Genomic DNA, 17046 nt, shown 5'->3' on the forward strand with positions numbered 1-17046 from the left:
ATAGAGCGGGTGTGATGTTACAGCCAGAGCTGCAACCCTTGGAACTGGCAAAACAGGTGAAAGTCTCTCAGTGAGTGATCAACATTCTGTGATTCTGGGAAAAATACTTCACCTCACTGTGACTAAAAAAAAATAATTGAACGTGTCCTTGTATAATTTAACGGATGCTCATGTAAAGTGCTATAATACCTTAAGGTCGAGTCTGTGTTATATAAAACTGTAAAAAAGAAAGACAGCTTCCTTTCATGCTACTGCTTTAAAAACATTGGGAAGTCTTTGTCATGATGTGCGCTCAAGCAGAATCCCTGCATGCCTGGAATGAGTAGGGTGTGCATGGGCATGCAGGCTTGCACCTTGCAGGGAACATAGCTCAGTACGAGTAGTGCCCATGATTCAGGCATATCTACGAGACGTAACAAAATGTAGCCTTTCAGAGACTTCAGACTAGGGGTGGGTAGAACTCGCAGAATTTTGCAGATTTATCTAAATAATCTGTGGGATTCTGGAAAGATCTGCCAGTGGGTGGAATTATGCACTTCTCGTGCTGCCATTTAGTGGCAGTAGCATGTTCCACACTGAAAAATCCACGCAAACGTCACTACGTGGTGCACAAGAATTCACACCCATTTGAGTTGATTTTTGCTGCTGCTCGAATAGAAATTGACATGAAGCGCTGCCCTCTGATCATGACCATGACTGCCCACATGAGAAACTCTCACTGGAAGTCCTCCTAGGAACCGGAAATTGCGTTAGGGGGTCTTAAATCTCACTCGCTCTTGCTCGCTAGCTTGCATTTCTGGAGCCTCGTGAGAGAAAAAAGTATGCCATGGGGCGATTGGCAGAATTTGTCCAGAAGTCCACATTACAATAGTAATACGGAGTCATCAAATTCCACCAATTCTGCAAGTGGAATTACATTTTTCACCCCGGCCTAATTCAGCATTGCTGAATCCCAATTCGCATGAATTTCCTCATTTATGCGTTTGTCGTCTTCCTCAAGGAGGCTAATTGGGAAGTGGCATGCCATCATGGGCTGCGGAAAATTTTCACTTTTAAGTTTACCTCCTGTAACGCTACCAGATTGCTTAGAATCAAAATATATATATTTGTGTTTAGCAGTAGCAAATCGCAAGAAAAACGCTGATGCTAAGCAAAATGTTGAAGAATTTTGTTTATGCTCCTCTCTTTCTGAAAAACACTGTGAATACTACACAAACCATGATGGTTATACATATTTGTTTAGAATATAGTAGGCACCGATTATCTCAAATGTGTCAACAAGTTAAAATGAAAAAGCAATAATAAAAGAAGGGGATAAAGCTGACATTTCATTACATTACAGTCAGTCACAACAGTTTTTGTTTAGAATACAGTACTTTGAGCATTTACAACTAATTTTATCGAACATCAACTATTGTATTTTGTAAGAAATTTAATATGACGTCTGTGTAAGAGTTTCATACGTGATTTAAATCATATTTTTATTGAAAAATATTTCAATTATTCTCATTTCAACTAACATGCAGCAATACATATTTAAGGTAATTTAAAATGTTCTCCTTTCAACCTTACCCTTCGGATGCTTAAGTTCTCCAAAGTTCCAGTGGATGTTAATTATATTAGCTCATACTTAATTAAACTTTTTTTTCATTTTTTAATAGTACTTTCAACTTGCACCTGCCAAAGTTTTCAATCTCAGCAACCACTGACCTAAGAGCGGTGCTTGAAAAACTTGGCATGACTGACGTCTTCTCCGACATGGCAAATCTTTCTGGAATTACTGGACATAATAATCTGAAGGCATCAAAAGTAAGATTTTCCAACAGTTATCCCTTGTCATGGAAAAATTCTTTTTTATTTTTACATTTTCATGTCATATATGCCTAGCACTTGTTAAGACACAGTCAATACTCTAAATATAAAATACTTCAAACGATGGTCAAATGGCACTGAGAAGAGTAAAGGGTTTACAAGTGACACTTTGCTATGATTTGCAAGTCACATGTAGTTATTCCAACAATGTTGCCTCAGCTTTTCAGAATCCTTCTGAGGAAGCTACATAAGCATCTTTAGGTAAGGTGATGATAAAAAGGCACATTGTGCACAATACAAATCTGCACATAAAAGTGGTAGAAAGGAAAAATATGTAAATATGTATTATTAAACACAAATAATTATTCAAGGAAAACACAAGTTTAAGTGTAAAAATGCAAAAAAGTCACTTTTACAATTTGAAGCTGTAAACAAGACTACATAATTGAGCTTTTGTCACAATTCACAACATATAGATACATGGGTGTGAGTAAATGTCCTTAAGTGAGGTACTATTATTATATTTAAAAAAACAAATCTGTGACCATTGTGGGCCCTCGCTTACCTAAGTTTCATGAAGGTGGAAATGTGATAATCGCAGTAAAAGTGAACTCAAAGTGCATTATGAAAAGACAGTTTAAATGTTTACGAAGTGTCTTACTCACCTGAGGGGCATGCCCAATGTAATTTCTGAAGTATGATCCAGGATTACTCAGAGATATCTGATTTGGATGTGGTAACATATTATTCAAAAGCAAAAAGAACAGATGATGGATGGAATGCTGAGCAATGCAAACATTCAACTCCAGTCACAAAGATCTGGGTTGAATCCATCGTTTTTTGTCCACCACGCCACCCCAGTTTTACCCAGCCATATGCAAATCAGTCTTAACCTTGCTCCTCATGGGAACAGTCCAGCCCAAACTGCCAGGCCAGGTTCACCCTGGACCGGAAAGAAACATCCTGGGACCGGCTTCGGGGTATCACCCCTCATCAGCCAGGCTATCTTGAATTCAGTGGCGCAGTGAGCATGGGACCCACATCTGGGCATTCCCTTCCCGCTTAGGACGTGAGTCCTCTGCTCACTGAGCCACTGGCCTGACTTATGCTTGTTTCCGGTCCAGGGAGGACCTGGCTTGGCAGTTTGAGTATAAGGTTGTGCATAAAGTGCACTCTTAGGGCCAGATGTATGACACAATGTTGCCGTCGCAAAATGCGAAAATCACCTTTTGCGACTGCAAAATGGCCTTGTAGGATGTACTATCCCTATTTTGTGAGTCGGTAAGCTGTTACCAACTCGCGAAATAGGGATTGCGACTCGCTATTAGGAAGGGGTGTTCCCAAGACGCCCCTTCCTAATAGCGACTTGCAGGGTCATGTATGATTTTTTTATAACCATGAGTGCGGTCACAAAACAATCACAGTTACCACCAATTTCAAATTGGTGGTGACCCATTCACAAATGGGAAGGGTCCCTAAGGGACCCATCCCCCTTTGGGATTGGGGGCGCCAACGTTTTTTCAGAGTAGGCAGTGGTCCCATGGACCACTGCCTACTCTAAAAAAATGAAACTGAAACGTTTCATTTTTATTTTTGAAATGCATCCTGTTTTCCTTTTTAAGGAAAATGGTCTGCATTTAAAAAAACAACTGCTTTTTTTAAAAAACAGTCACAGACATGGTGGTCTGCTGACCCCAGCGGGCCGCCATTCCTGTGAGTGTGGCCATTCCCAAGTGGGTCGCAAATTGCAACCTGCCTCATGAATATTAATGAGGCAGGTCCCTTGCTACTAATTTGCAATTTGCAAGCAGTGTCTAAGACACTGTTGTACTTTTTGTTTTGCGATTCGCAAAAAATCGCAAATTGCGTGTCACAAAAAATATGGCCATACATCTGCACCTTGGTCTTTTCTATAGGAGTAATCAATAAAAAGCAGGTTCAAGGGTCTTATTTATGACCAGACTGGCAATGTTACAGCACAAATCTTTCCATCACTAGTCTACAAAGATGATACATACTAGTTTTTAAGGAGTCATTTTCCATGTTTATTAATTCTTATTCATTCTCATTAGCCATGATTCTGAAAAATTCGTATATCTGTACTTTAATGGCTTTACATAGGTAAAGATTTACTAATTTCATGACTTCATAAAACTTTGGAGGTTAAACTTGGACATATTCATTGGCTTCGGATTACCAAGAATTCTCCTAGCATTGTTTTGTGCATACTTCTTTTGCCTTCAAGAACAGATGTGTGTGCATTGTGGCACACAACAAAAATCAAGCAAGGGACAATGAACTTGCAAATTTATTTCCTGTTTTACTCATCGGCAAAATATTTTTGCATGTGGAACAATACTCTTCTCCTCCTCCTATACCACAACAAAAGTTTATTGGGTATCATCAGTATACATATAAAAGTTTTTCTCAGTCCGGTGAGTTGGGGTATATATATATATATATATATATTAGAGAGTAGCTGTGGAGGGCATGGCCAAGCGGAGCATGGAGTAGGGAGCAGGCTTTCTGACTCCTCTCCACCTCGGCTCATCAGACATCCAAAGCACTCCGTCATGGAGCCTGGGCCCTCTCTGGAGCACACCCAGCTGTTGTAGATCAACTTCGCCATCACCCGCAGAGCTGGAACTCTGGGTCATACAGGGGCTTTATTGAGAGGCCTTGGGTGGTGTAGCATCTGCCACCACCATTTTGAAGGTGGCGTCAAACTTTCATCATCATGTGGCTGCCCAGGATGCTGTATGAGCTTTCTGCATGACTGCCATAAGGCATCCTAACTTTAGTGCTAATATGCTGGTGGTGGATTGAGAAGGGTGAGGCGTGGACAGCCATTGGACTGAGGATGGCACTTGGCTCTTGTGTCTGCTCTGCTGACTAGCCAGTGTCTGCCCTTGAGCTCTGTCGAGAGTGGCTACCATTTTGATTGCGGCACTCGGCCTGAAACGCTAAGTCTAAGCTCTCTGCCTTGCTCATCCATGGCCCCAGCACAGACTTTCAATGGAGGCACTTCACTACCCAAGTACTTAGCCATCATTGCTGAAATTGAACGTTATTGACTGCTGAGGAAAATACCAATTATGTTAGTGTGACTATAGTGCCTACAGGGCCTAGAAGTCTATAGGGCCCACTCCACTCAGCCACATCTCCTAGGAACCACAGCAGATAGGCCAAGCAATTGCCTAGTTTCATGGCAACACATAGGCTGCTTTAAAGGTGACATTAGATGTTTTTATCAGCCTGAAACAGTCACTGATTCAACTCTTAATCCGATAGCAGCACAAGAATTAATCCCAGGGAATACCCAGTGCCGTATGAACAGAGTTGTTTCCCCGCTGTGTGTAATCAGTGCAGCCTCCACCACCAACTGTACTGAGTACTGTTGCATAAATGTGAATTTACCTTGAAAAAATTAAAAGACAAAAGGCGTTGGTAAACGACGAGAAGTTTGCTTAATTATACATTTTGGCCGAGAAAACAGGTACAGAACCGGGGTCTGAGCACTGTCTCAAAATGCATTATTTTGGAGAGGTGTACATTTCTATAAGTGCCATAACATCATTAAAACATTCCTTTCATGGTCAAGAATGCAAGCTGTAGTCTTGGGGTCATAAATAAGGTCCTGATAACAAATGCAAGTGAGCCTCGACCTTGTGTGGAAACAATGTGGGCCAGTGGATAACGTCTCCAGATGACCAGCATGAGGTACGCGTGATCACTGCATATTACAGTGAGTGCGGTTTTCTGACTGGCTAGGTGTTCCTTTCTGTATGTGGCATCTGACCTTTATAGTGTTTAGGAATGCGCGTACATATAAAACCTAAAAGTACATGTCCAGCATTTTTGTTACATAGCACCCTGCCCCATGGGCTACCTAGGGCCTACCTTAGGGTGACTCATATGTAATAAAAGGGGTGGGTAAGGCTTGGAAAGACATTGTAAATGGCAAGTCGAACTAGCAGTGAAACTGCACTCACAGGCTCTGCAATTTCAGGACTGAGAAATGTTTGAAGGGCTACTTGTGTGGGGTGAGATGGCAAAATCAGTTCTGCAGGCCCACTAGTAACACCACAAAATACACTTAGGGGGTCATTACGCAGCCGCCCGCCAATGTTTGACCGCCGGGCGGCCGCCAATGTGGCCACACTCGCGCCAGGGCCATTATGAGATCCCCGCCGGCCCAACGGGGATCTCGGCCGCAACACAAGAGCCGGCGGTGTCGCACTTTCCACAGTGAAAAGCTGCACAGGGCCATGGCAGGTGGCCCCGCTACTCCCCTTTCCACCAGCCTTTTCATGGCGGTAAAAACCGCCATGAAAAGGCTGGCGGGAGGGGGACTCGTAATTCCCTGGAGGATTACTCCCGCCTCGACAAAAGTGGCGGGAAACCACCGGTCCCGGCAGTGCAACCGCGGCGCTTCCTCCGCGGTCGTAATCCCCAGGATTTCACCACCAGGGTTGTAATTAGGGCCTAAATGTTGAAACTTTTCAAACACTCAGCCCCAGTCACAGAACTGGTTTTAATCCATTTTTATTTTGCTTGCCCCACCACCCTAGTTTGGATGCAGCCAGGCAAACCACTCTTGACCCTGCTCCTCATGAGAATAGTCCAGCCATACTGCAAAGTCAGGTCCCCCGTGACATCCTGGGACCGGTTTGGGGGTATAACCCCTCATCAGCAAGGCTAGTTGAATCCAATGGTGGTGCGAGCAAGTGACCCACGTCTGGGCATGCCCTTGCCACTTCAGGGCCCACATAGCAAATAAGATGATGGACAGAGCGTTACAACTTTTCAAACACTCACCCTCAGTCACAAATCTGGGTTTATTCCATTGTTATTTTGCTTGCCAGTCCGCTCAGTTTGGACCCAGTAGCAGTATTTAATTTACAGGCACTGGGTATATGGTACAGCACTTTACAAAGGACTTACAAGTAAATTAAATGCATCAATTGTGGATACACCAATGCTATCATGTTTAGGAGAAAAGCGCATGCACTTTAGCACAGAGCAGCAGTGGTATAGTGCTCAGAGTCCTAAGGGCAACAAAAATATACAGCAAAATGTGAGGCAAGTGCAGGCAAAATGTTTCGGGAAAGATCACCATCAGGCTGACAGGTCAAACGGAGGTTGACGTGTGGAATCGCACAACATCATGTAAGGGGGCACATAAACGAGATTATCTGCCCAGGGTAGCAGTGGAACTATGGCAACACCCATCACCCAAGGATACATGCAATGCTTTTTGACTGAAATTCGATCTGAAATAGGTTCCCTAAAGTCAGACTTCACATCATGCCTACACAGACATTAGCAAACTAGGAACCTGGGTATACAACACTGAACATCCTGTGGACACGCAAAAAGAGGCTCAAGAGATGCTCTGGCAAAGAGTACAAGTGCTGAAAGAATAAAATGCTGATTCTGCACCCAAAGCAAGACCTGGAAAACTAAAGCAGGTGAAACAACATCCACTTTTGTGACATTCCCAGGGATGTTGAAAGTGAAGATATTGTGGGCTTTATCAAAGGTCTTCTGCAGGCAATCAGAGGTGATCAGGCGCAGAGTATTCTCTAGCACAACCAAAGTAGTTGTAACTTTTGTGCTGCAATTCTCCAAATTTCAAATTCTAGGTGACTTTAATGTTCATGTAAATGACCCTTCTTGTAAGGCTGCACTCAATTTACTAGAGTCAATGGAAGAGCTTACTCTTCAGCAGAGGGTGTCTGGCCCTTATAAAGGGGGGCATACTAAAGATTATATTTTTTCCAACTGCATAGTGTTAGAAGTTGATAAGCCTCACTCACTTATTTGATCTGATCATTCCTTCCTGATTTTTTCATAGTTGCTATCTGGATCATTGCAGAGAAACTCCAAGCCTCCACTTTCAACACAACTTTTGGCGCAAAATTACTGAGACTGAATTAATGCATGCTTTAGATCCAAGTGAGCTAAGCCAGATGGCGGGCTTAGAAACTAAGGCGACCATATTCAATACAACCTTACTACAAGCTACTGCCTCCTTTAAGAAAGGATTCAATTAAAAGACAACACTCACTGCCTTTTGGTGTACTCCCTTGTTACAGGAGGTAAAAGACATTGTGAGAACTTAGAAAGGAAATGGTGAAAGTTCTAGGATGAGGAGGCTAAGAAGGTATACGAAGCAGCATTTAAAGGTTACCATAAAAAGATTAAAGGCCTGATTTAGAGTTTGACAGACAGGTTACTCCATCAAAAACATGATGGATATCCCGTCTTCCATATTACGATTCCAAAAGGATATAATACAGCAGACAGGATATCCATCACGTTGGTGAAGGAGTAACCTCATCCACCAAACTCTAAATCAGGCTCTAGGACAGCAAAGCCAAGGAATTGGATGATGTGTCTGATATGTCTAAGAATATATCTAAGGACACCTGCAAGATCCTCCAAGCCTTCTTATCACCTGCTGCCAGTCAACAGAAATGTGCTACCTCCCACAACATATGTGATAGCCTCTCTGACTACTTCTGTAAAAAGGTGTCAGATATCTATACCTCGTTTGACATTCAGGTGAAGGAAGACATTTTAGGTCTGGCTTCTAGTAATCTCCAAAATTCTCAAGCCATTTTATCACCTGCTGCCAGCCGACAGACATTTGCTACCCCTGAGACCTTATGTGATAGCTTTTCTTGACTACTTCTGTAAAAAGGTGTCTCATATCTATACCTCCTTTGACATCCAGGTGAAGGAAGTAATTTTAGGTCCGGCTTCTAGTATTCAGAGGAATCTGATAGGGGCGGTGCTGTCAAAATTTAAACTCATTTCTACTATGGAGTCTGAAATAGCGATGTAGACAGCAACTTCCTGATCTTCTCTGGATCCTTGTCCTCCTCACGTATTAAAAATAGCGAACTTCTACTGTGAATCAAGTAAGTAATCATGTGTTCAATCGGTCATTAAACACTGGTACGTTCACATCAGATGGGAAAAAAGCTCAAGCTCTATCTTTTTTGAAGAAACCTGGTGCTGACCCTGCTTTGTGAGCAGTTGTAGACCTAGCTCGCTACTCCAACCATTAGGCAAAATGCTGGAAAAACTGATAAACAAACAGCTCTCTAGTCGAGTTTAGGCTGTTTTGTTCACTCCTGTTCAGTTCTGACTATAAAGAACTGTAATATGGGGTTCCTCAAGGTTCAGTCTTGAAACCAACTCTATACAATATATATTTAGCACCACTGGCCAAAATAGTTGAGGATAGGGTTTTTAGCTTAGTGTCATATGCTGATGACATGCAACCTATGCTCTCCTTTGAACAACTCTATGTAGAAATGACTGACAGCTTCCAGCCAGGCCTATCAGAGGTGTCAAACTGGACGCATGCTAAGTGTCTAAAACTCAACTCAGGAAAATCCAAGTTTCCTTTCTTTGGGAAGAACAACCTTTTTAACCTTCTACGAGGATGGCCAACCACTTTTAGTGTAAATCCTGCTCCGGCCAAAGAGGAAACGAATTTGGAAGTAAAGTTTGATCAAGAATTCCATTTCAAAGCCCAAATTAGTGCTGGGACGGGGACCTGTTTGGCACTGTAAAATCTTGAAGAAAGATTCTCACTATATTGCCTCCTCAGACTTGGAAGCCGATTGTGCTAGTGTGGTCACCTCTAAATTGGACTATGCAAACTTCCTTTATTTGGGGGCCCCTGGTTACTTTATTAGGAAGTTACAACTGGTCCAAAATGTGGCATCTATTCTTAATGGTATTGCAAAGACATAATTAATTTGTGCTGGTCTAAAGCAACTGCGCTGGCTCCCTATTGAAGAGATGATTAAGTTCAAAGCCCTGTTAATATTGTTCCATGTAATTCATAAAAAAGTTCCTGTTTACTTTAGTAATAGGTTTTGCAAATAGTATCCTCCGAACGCTCTTCATTCAGCCAATCGGTGTCTTGCCCATGTTCCCAAACTTAATAAATCCAGATTGGGAGGCTGAGCCTTTTCACTACTTGCTACCAAGCTATGGAATGGGCTGCCAGTCAAGCTCAGAATTCTTGACACAGAAGTGCTATTCAAGAAACGTTTGTAGACCTTCCTTTTCACTTACAAGTTTTATTCTGCAAATTCTTTGCCCCACAGGCTAGTGCCAGGAAGCTTACTTTTGAAGCAGCTGTAGCACTTTGTAAATTGGCGATTCAATTCAATTCAATTCAGTCAGAGCAAATTCAGTTCCTAACAAACGGAAATCCTTTAGCCTAAATCTACCTGCCTCCCAGCTGACCACCCCCTCCTTCTGGCATTAGTAACCTCTTAATGGGCTACCACTTCAATCAGGTACAGGGACCTTAATACCATGAAACTTGTCGAGAGTTGGACTAGGTCTAACTGGGTGGAAATTTGTAAAAACATTCTGAAAAACATTAGGTTATGGAGCCTGTATATTTATTATGACTGGGATGTACTTGACATTATTAAAATGGATATAATAAAAAGACTTCTTTGTCTTTTTTAAGAGCTTGCCAACCCCCTACCTCACTGGATATTACCCAACTACAGTCCCAAATATGCTTGTTTAAATGGGGTAGCAAACACACACTTAACAAACTACTTATGCTTCCTAAAGACAAAGAGGTCTGGCATGCCCAAAATACCCTAGAATAATAGTGAGAAGCACACCTTTGATACATTTTCAAATGGGTGAGGAGATGAGTGCAAGAAACATTAGTTTCATTTGGACCGCATATATCTATTATGGGACTTAGCCTGGCTCCCTCAACATGCTACACCAAAAAGCATAGATTTAGCTACCACACCTAAAATGGTCCTTGGCACCTTGGCATATGGGACCATTGCGTCTTCAAAAGAGGACTTACCACTTTTCCCTCTCCTGAAAAAACAATGATTCAGAACCTTTATTTCACTCCTGCTGTGGATCCCATGTTATTTACTGATTTGGTGGTAGGAAAATGCTGAACTTTACAGGCCTATTCCATGGTACCCCAATTAAACCTTTTGAACAATGTAAGCAAGACTTCCAAATCCAAATCACTGTTATGAAGACTCTGGTCTCCACAACTTACTGCATCATCTAAGACTCAAACCCCATTGCCATCCACCTATACCATCTACATGGTCTGGGACAGAAATTACAAACTAAGAATTGAGTACAATAATAGAGGGATATACTTAAAAAACACTCAAGAGCACTCCCAGGAAAGAATTGGCATGCAAAGTAATGGTTCAATGGTATCTAATCCAGATCCGACAATATTAAATGTATCCGTCTGTCTCAACATTATAGTGGTGTTGCAATCAGGAGAAAGGCGCAATTCTCCTTTTATAGGGGTCTTGTTGCCTGAGCCAAACATTTTGGATGGAAAAAATAGACTGTATTAAATAGATTTTTGGTTACCCACCTTGGTGGACCTGGCCATCCTGGTGGACCTGGGCATCCGATTCTTGGACTGAGACCAACAGACATGGCAGGTACAACAGACTCCAACTGGTTGCTTACCAGACACATGGCAGTAGAGACCAAAACACGACTTCTGGAAGAAACAGGATCCCCCATCTAGCTCACTATGGTATAAACTAGCTATGGAAAAAGTAACACGTATATAATGCATACTGAAAACAAATGTAACCATAAGTGGTGGCTCACTCTTAGATTATGGGGGTCATTCTGACCCTGGCGGTCTTGGACCGCCAGGGTCACGAATGACGGAAGCACCGCCAACAGGCTGGCGGTGCTTCAAATGGCATTCTGACCGAGGCGGTAAAGCCGCGGTCGCCCTGCCGGGGCCGGCGGTATTCCGCCATTTTTGCCCCGGCTGGGAGAATCTGCGAGGGAAGCGCTGCAAGCAGCGCTGCCCTGGGGATTCTGACCCCCGTACCGCCAGCCTGTTTCTGGCGGTTTTCACTGCCAGGAAGAGGCTGGCGGTAAGGGGTGTCCTGGGGCCCCTGTGCAGTGCAGGAGCCCCCTAACAGGGCCCCGGCCAGCTTTTCACTGTCTGGCTAGCAGACAGTGAAAAGCGCGACGGGTGCAACTGCACCCGTCGCACCGCTGCAACACCGCCGGCTCCATTCGGAGCTGGCTCCTGTGTTGCGGCCTCATTCCCGCTGGGCCGGCGGGCGCTAACTTGGTTAGCGCCCGCCGGCCCAGTGGGAATGTTGGAATGGGGACCGCCAAAGTTGGAATCACCCCCTATATGTCCCAGGTGGAACATCATTATTTTATATCACAGAGGCTTAGAGCACTTCACCTTTTTGATTGACCTGAGTGAACCGACATACATGCTATACACCTCCCTCCCCTGAAAGAGATGATTCATACTCTGCCACTTTGTTCCCCTACTCTCACTAGAGAAGACACACCGTTGCTTCATCACCTAAGTCTGCAAGATATTTTTGACACTGGTTGGATCTTTCTTGATTTCTTTGGATATGCGTTCTGAATCTCCCTCTCAAGTGACTTATCAGTCTGCATAAATTTATCCTCCCTGCCTGCCCTCAACGAAACATACATTCTCCCTCTTATCCTCGTTGTTGTCTTCTAGCCCTCCTTCTCTTCCACCTCCTTTTCATTCCATTTTTCCCTTAAACGATTTTATGTTTATATGGTAGTGGGAGTGAAGAGGGGGCTGGGTTTAATGTTCATTTTATTTTTACTTTGCTATTGTCTTTCTTTTTCATTATGATGGATGGGGATTTGTTGATGCTAAAATAACATGTGATCCCATCTTCTGCACGTCTCACAATCATATACATAATTGTTTGGTTTATGTCGAATTATTATATAACTCAATAAAAAGATTTGAAACAAAGATTAGCTGTGAAAGAATAGATCCCTAGGAACGTAGCAATTAATTTGAATTGATCGAGATGAGAAGGGAAGAACTGAAACCAATAGTTAGTGCTCCAACAGAAACAAACACAACCAGGCCAAGGCTGTAACTTTACCTCTGTGTGTACAAATCTTGAGAAAAGAACAGAATGGCCAATTGGCCAATATCATTGAAGGTTGCAGAGAAGTCCAGAAGAACACGTATCCTTGTGCCTTTTGGCATCCGTTAGTATTCGCAAATCATCCAAACCATTTATGTACTCCTGCCAAGGTGGAAGCCAGCCTGGAAAGAGTCCAGGAAGCTGTGGTGTTTCACAAACTATTGCTATTGATTGAAGACTAATTTTCATAAACGTTTCAACAAATATGGAAGATGAGCGATATTTTGGAAATTGTTGGAATCAGTTAGATCCAAGGAGGGTTTCTTTAGTTAAGCTTTAATGACAACTTTCTTCTGCTGCTCAGATACAGTCCAATCTGGCTAATGATTATTTCTACCATGATGGTTTTGCCATTCTCTGGATGAACAGAGAGTGTTTTATTAGATTGACAGATTGCTGGAGATTGTAGCTTGTAAATTATTCTAAAGATCTCCTTTGGCATGTAGCAGGCTTTTAGTAGGTGTTGGCAGAAATACATTATTTTTGCCCCCTTAACTTGTCATTGATGCTCTTTGTCCTTGGGGACATAGTTTAGTTCAAGTCCTGTGTATATTATATGCTCCATTGTCTTTCCAGTTGGCAGAAAATTAGTTTAGTTTTAGGAAGTTCTCGGAAAACTATAGATTATTTCTTGTTTTGAGGATTTTAGTCTAGTTTTTTTTATAGGCACAAAGGAATCCCAGGGTTGTGTACTGCATGGAACATAAACTTTCAAACCAGCAGCTGATGTCCTGGTGAGTGCATGATGGGCATGTTTCCTCTCCAAAGGGAGGCAGGCCAACTTCAGGACTTCTTTTTCATATTTTTTAGTGTTTAATTGTGTTTCTACAGCTTAATTTGTATTCCTTTCTCCATAACATAGATATATTGTTTTAAATATAAAGCATGCTTATTATTTCTTTCCCATTTGACTTGCATAAATGTACGTGGGTAAAATACACAGCAGACTGTTAATGGCAGTGTATATCTGATTGTATTAATGTTAAATGGATTTAAAAAGAAGAGACATTAATGCACACCCTGTTCAGCAAGAGTAAACGTGAAAGAGCAAAGGGAAATATAATAAACAAAAAAAAAAAATGGATTGGCTTGCCATATTCTGTTTGTCTATTTGTATTTGCAGTGCAGTGTTCTCTACAGTTGCACAGTTTTCCTGTGCTAGCCAATTTCCCTTGGGGCATGGTGTGGCATTCATGTATGTAGTTCCAGTCAGCTCAGGTCCATGTACATTCCAGTCTTCATTTCATTCTCCTGCTCCCAAATGTTTCTTCTGTCCAGGTCTTTTATGTTTCTGTCCTCCCGAATAGTTGAACTTTTATGTAAGAGTGGGATTTTAAATACCACTCTACCGGAATGTCTGGTCATCAAAAAACAGCGTGCAGTAAAAAGGGTCATTTAATGAATTTATTTCAGTTGAGTATATTTGCATATTGAAAGGTTTTTCTGAAACCCGTCATGTTTTACTATTCAGTTACTTGACAATTCGGTTCCAGTGATCACTGTGGGGTAGTCTGTTCTTAAGTCCCATTGGTTTTGTTACAGAATGCATCTGGGGTGCTGGGAGAATGATAGGAACATACATCTCTGGTTTCATAGCAACTGACATAGTCACTCAAATGCATATCAGTAGCTTCCATAACCTCTTACAGTATTGTAATGATGTTTATGTTTACTATTTAGGTTGTCCACAAAGCAGTTCTGAGCATTGATGAACAAGGCACAGAGGCATCAGGAGCCACCGCCATTGAAATCAAGCCAAGATTCATTCCCCGACCGATAATATTTAACAGACCTTTTGTGCTTTCAATTGTTGATAGTAACACCCAAAGTCTCATCTTCATTGGAAAAGTCATCAACCCTACCAAAGTTTAATTTAAAACCAGCTGTGTAACCAACTAACCAGCATAAAAATAAAATATGACATCATCTTAAATTACTTTTCTCCGTGGTTTCTCTTTGGCATGTGAAAACTGCACGACAAAATGCTGAAAAAACTTCTACAGACTCAATCTTTCTCCCAGTGCATTATGAGCCTATATGTTAGCCTTGGGTAAACTGAACATATTGTATCCTCCTTACTGAGCTACAGCTTTCCAAATGAAAAGAACACTTTGACAACCCTTGCCTGAGTGTGTGCCAAAAGAATTTCTTCAAAACCCTCTAAAGAGGATCAAAATATCAGTTACTTCTGTATCACACTCACCTGTGATAAGTCTATATAGAGCCATGGAAATGGCCTTATAAAACAAAATAGTCCAACGTTTTGATGTGTTGGTTCTCACTTGTAATTACGTTCTGTGTAAAGCTATTTGACTCACGCCCCCCAATTTAAGTCTTGTCTGCATGCTAGAAAACTGCAATATATATGAATGAATGACTAGGGCAAATGTTGGCACTCAGCTGATTGAGGTCACTCTGGTCTACACAAGTCTTACCAGAAGCTGAAGCCGACAATTTGAATGGGTAGCCACATAAAAATTATAAGGGGAATGCTGATAATCTAGTATGAGGTATTTGATCAGACTTTCCAGTCCCCTGAGCCTCTTGTAAATGTGAGAACTGCCAATATAATCTGCACACTTCTACACATCCGTCCTGTAAACTGTATGCATGTCTAAATTTGCTACCCCACACCATGTGCTGTAATTTTGAAATCTTTTGCCAGGAGTTGATGTTTAAGCACCCCATAAACTCTAAACTAAGCTCACTAAACCTCTGTCTAAAACTGTGTTCTTGGTAGTCTTTTGTGAACCAAACTGAAGGTACTGTTGTAGGAGGCTGGCCTGGTTTGTAGTTGGTACCCTAGGTACTTACACCTTATACCTTATATATTTACCCATGGTTCTAATAATGTAGTGTATGCACATATATGTGTGTGTATTCATGTGTGTTTGTATGTGTGTGTGTGTGTATGTATATATATGTATGTGTGTGTATATGTTGTTTCTGTGCTTGGCATGTTCGTGGGTCATTGCATGGCTCCAGGGTGGGTTGTTATACTAGATATCTATGAATCCCTGCTCTCATCTTATCAAACTTATCTACCCATATGTCATGTCTCTATCAAACTATCCTCCATTCCCACTCTGACTCATCCCAAATCCTTTCTACTACTTTCATCTCCTAAATAACTCTGCCTAAGCTCTTCCCTCCGCTTCCACATCTAACTCACCAAACCTCACTCTACTACCATGACCTCCCACACAACCCTACTAAATTCTCCCTCATTTATCTCACCCTGCTACTATGCTCTCGATAACCCTTCCACAGACTCTTCCCTCCTCCATCCCCCTTTACTCATCACAAGCCTTTGGGTTGAGTAAATGAGGGATATACTCCCAATTAACACTTCTGGATTTCTTTCCTCCTCCACCCCTCCATTTCTCCAGTCAATCTAACTAACAAACTCTTATATCCACTGCTCAAATTAACTCATAATAATACTAAAACTGTACGCATATTTCCTGATACTAATCCATCACTAATTCTTGCTGGGTTCCAGAGTAGCATGCTACTCACCGAAAAGCGCTTTGACGCCTCGTCAGGGGTAGTAAGCGCTATTTAAATACTATTACAATACAATACAATACAGAGGTCACAAAAACCAAACACAATATTAGCACTCATGATAAAAAAAGCAGCATGAAATGTAAAAATTAAAGAAGCATTCACTAAGTCATTTTGTCTTGGTGTAGGGCCCTATTTAGAGTTTGATGGCCAGGGTACTTTGTCAAACCCTCAGACCTCTCACCTCATTTAGAGATCGGCGAACCTTAAGGATTCAGTCAATAGAGACCACTTTGGCCCCGTCGATTGAATACTTCCTCTTATGGACAGATGGAGTAGGAGTCGCTGGGGTAAGAATTGTACATCACCTGCCCCTATTTAGGGAGGGGACTGTAATGTCTTATTTCATCACCACCAGGAAAAACCTATAATGACCCTCACTCCCCGGATGACTCCTCAATTCTTCATCATACCAACTGGTCAAAAGAAAGTTAATGCCAAAACTGTGACATGCAACATCTGTCACAGGCAATTTAGCAGGAGCAGTGCCAAGAACTATTCCCTATGTACAACCGGGATGAGAAAAGATATGTGGGCTATGCATCCCAGACTCTTTGCCCAAGCAGAGTGCAGTACCAAGCCCAGCAAGTCAAACAAGAGGCCTTAATATCAGGCTATGCACCAGGAGTTCAAGCTGGAGACAATGCTTCGTCCACTGCCCTTCCACAGCCCA

At 42.1% G+C, this 17046-nt stretch overlaps 1 protein-coding gene across 3 annotated transcripts in view; it reads left to right on the forward strand.

Annotated features, from left to right (window-relative positions):
- Positions 1–14758, forward strand: part of LOC138260182 (alpha-1-antitrypsin-like) — a 78856-nt gene extending 64098 nt beyond the window's left edge. For all 3 annotated transcript variants that reach the window (XM_069208427.1, XM_069208426.1, XM_069208428.1), the window contains exons 4-5: positions 1662–1809; positions 14487–14758. In XM_069208427.1, coding sequence (XP_069064528.1) covers positions 1662–1809; positions 14487–14678 — 340 coding nt within the window. In that variant the 3' untranslated portion in view covers positions 14679–14758. The remainder of the gene's footprint in view (positions 1–1661; positions 1810–14486) is intronic.
- The last annotated feature ends 2288 nt before the right edge of the window (positions 14759–17046 follow it).

The sequence above is a fragment of the Pleurodeles waltl genome, chromosome 9 (genome assembly GCF_031143425.1).
Source record: "Pleurodeles waltl isolate 20211129_DDA chromosome 9, aPleWal1.hap1.20221129, whole genome shotgun sequence".
NCBI lineage: Eukaryota > Metazoa > Chordata > Amphibia > Caudata > Salamandridae > Pleurodeles > Pleurodeles waltl.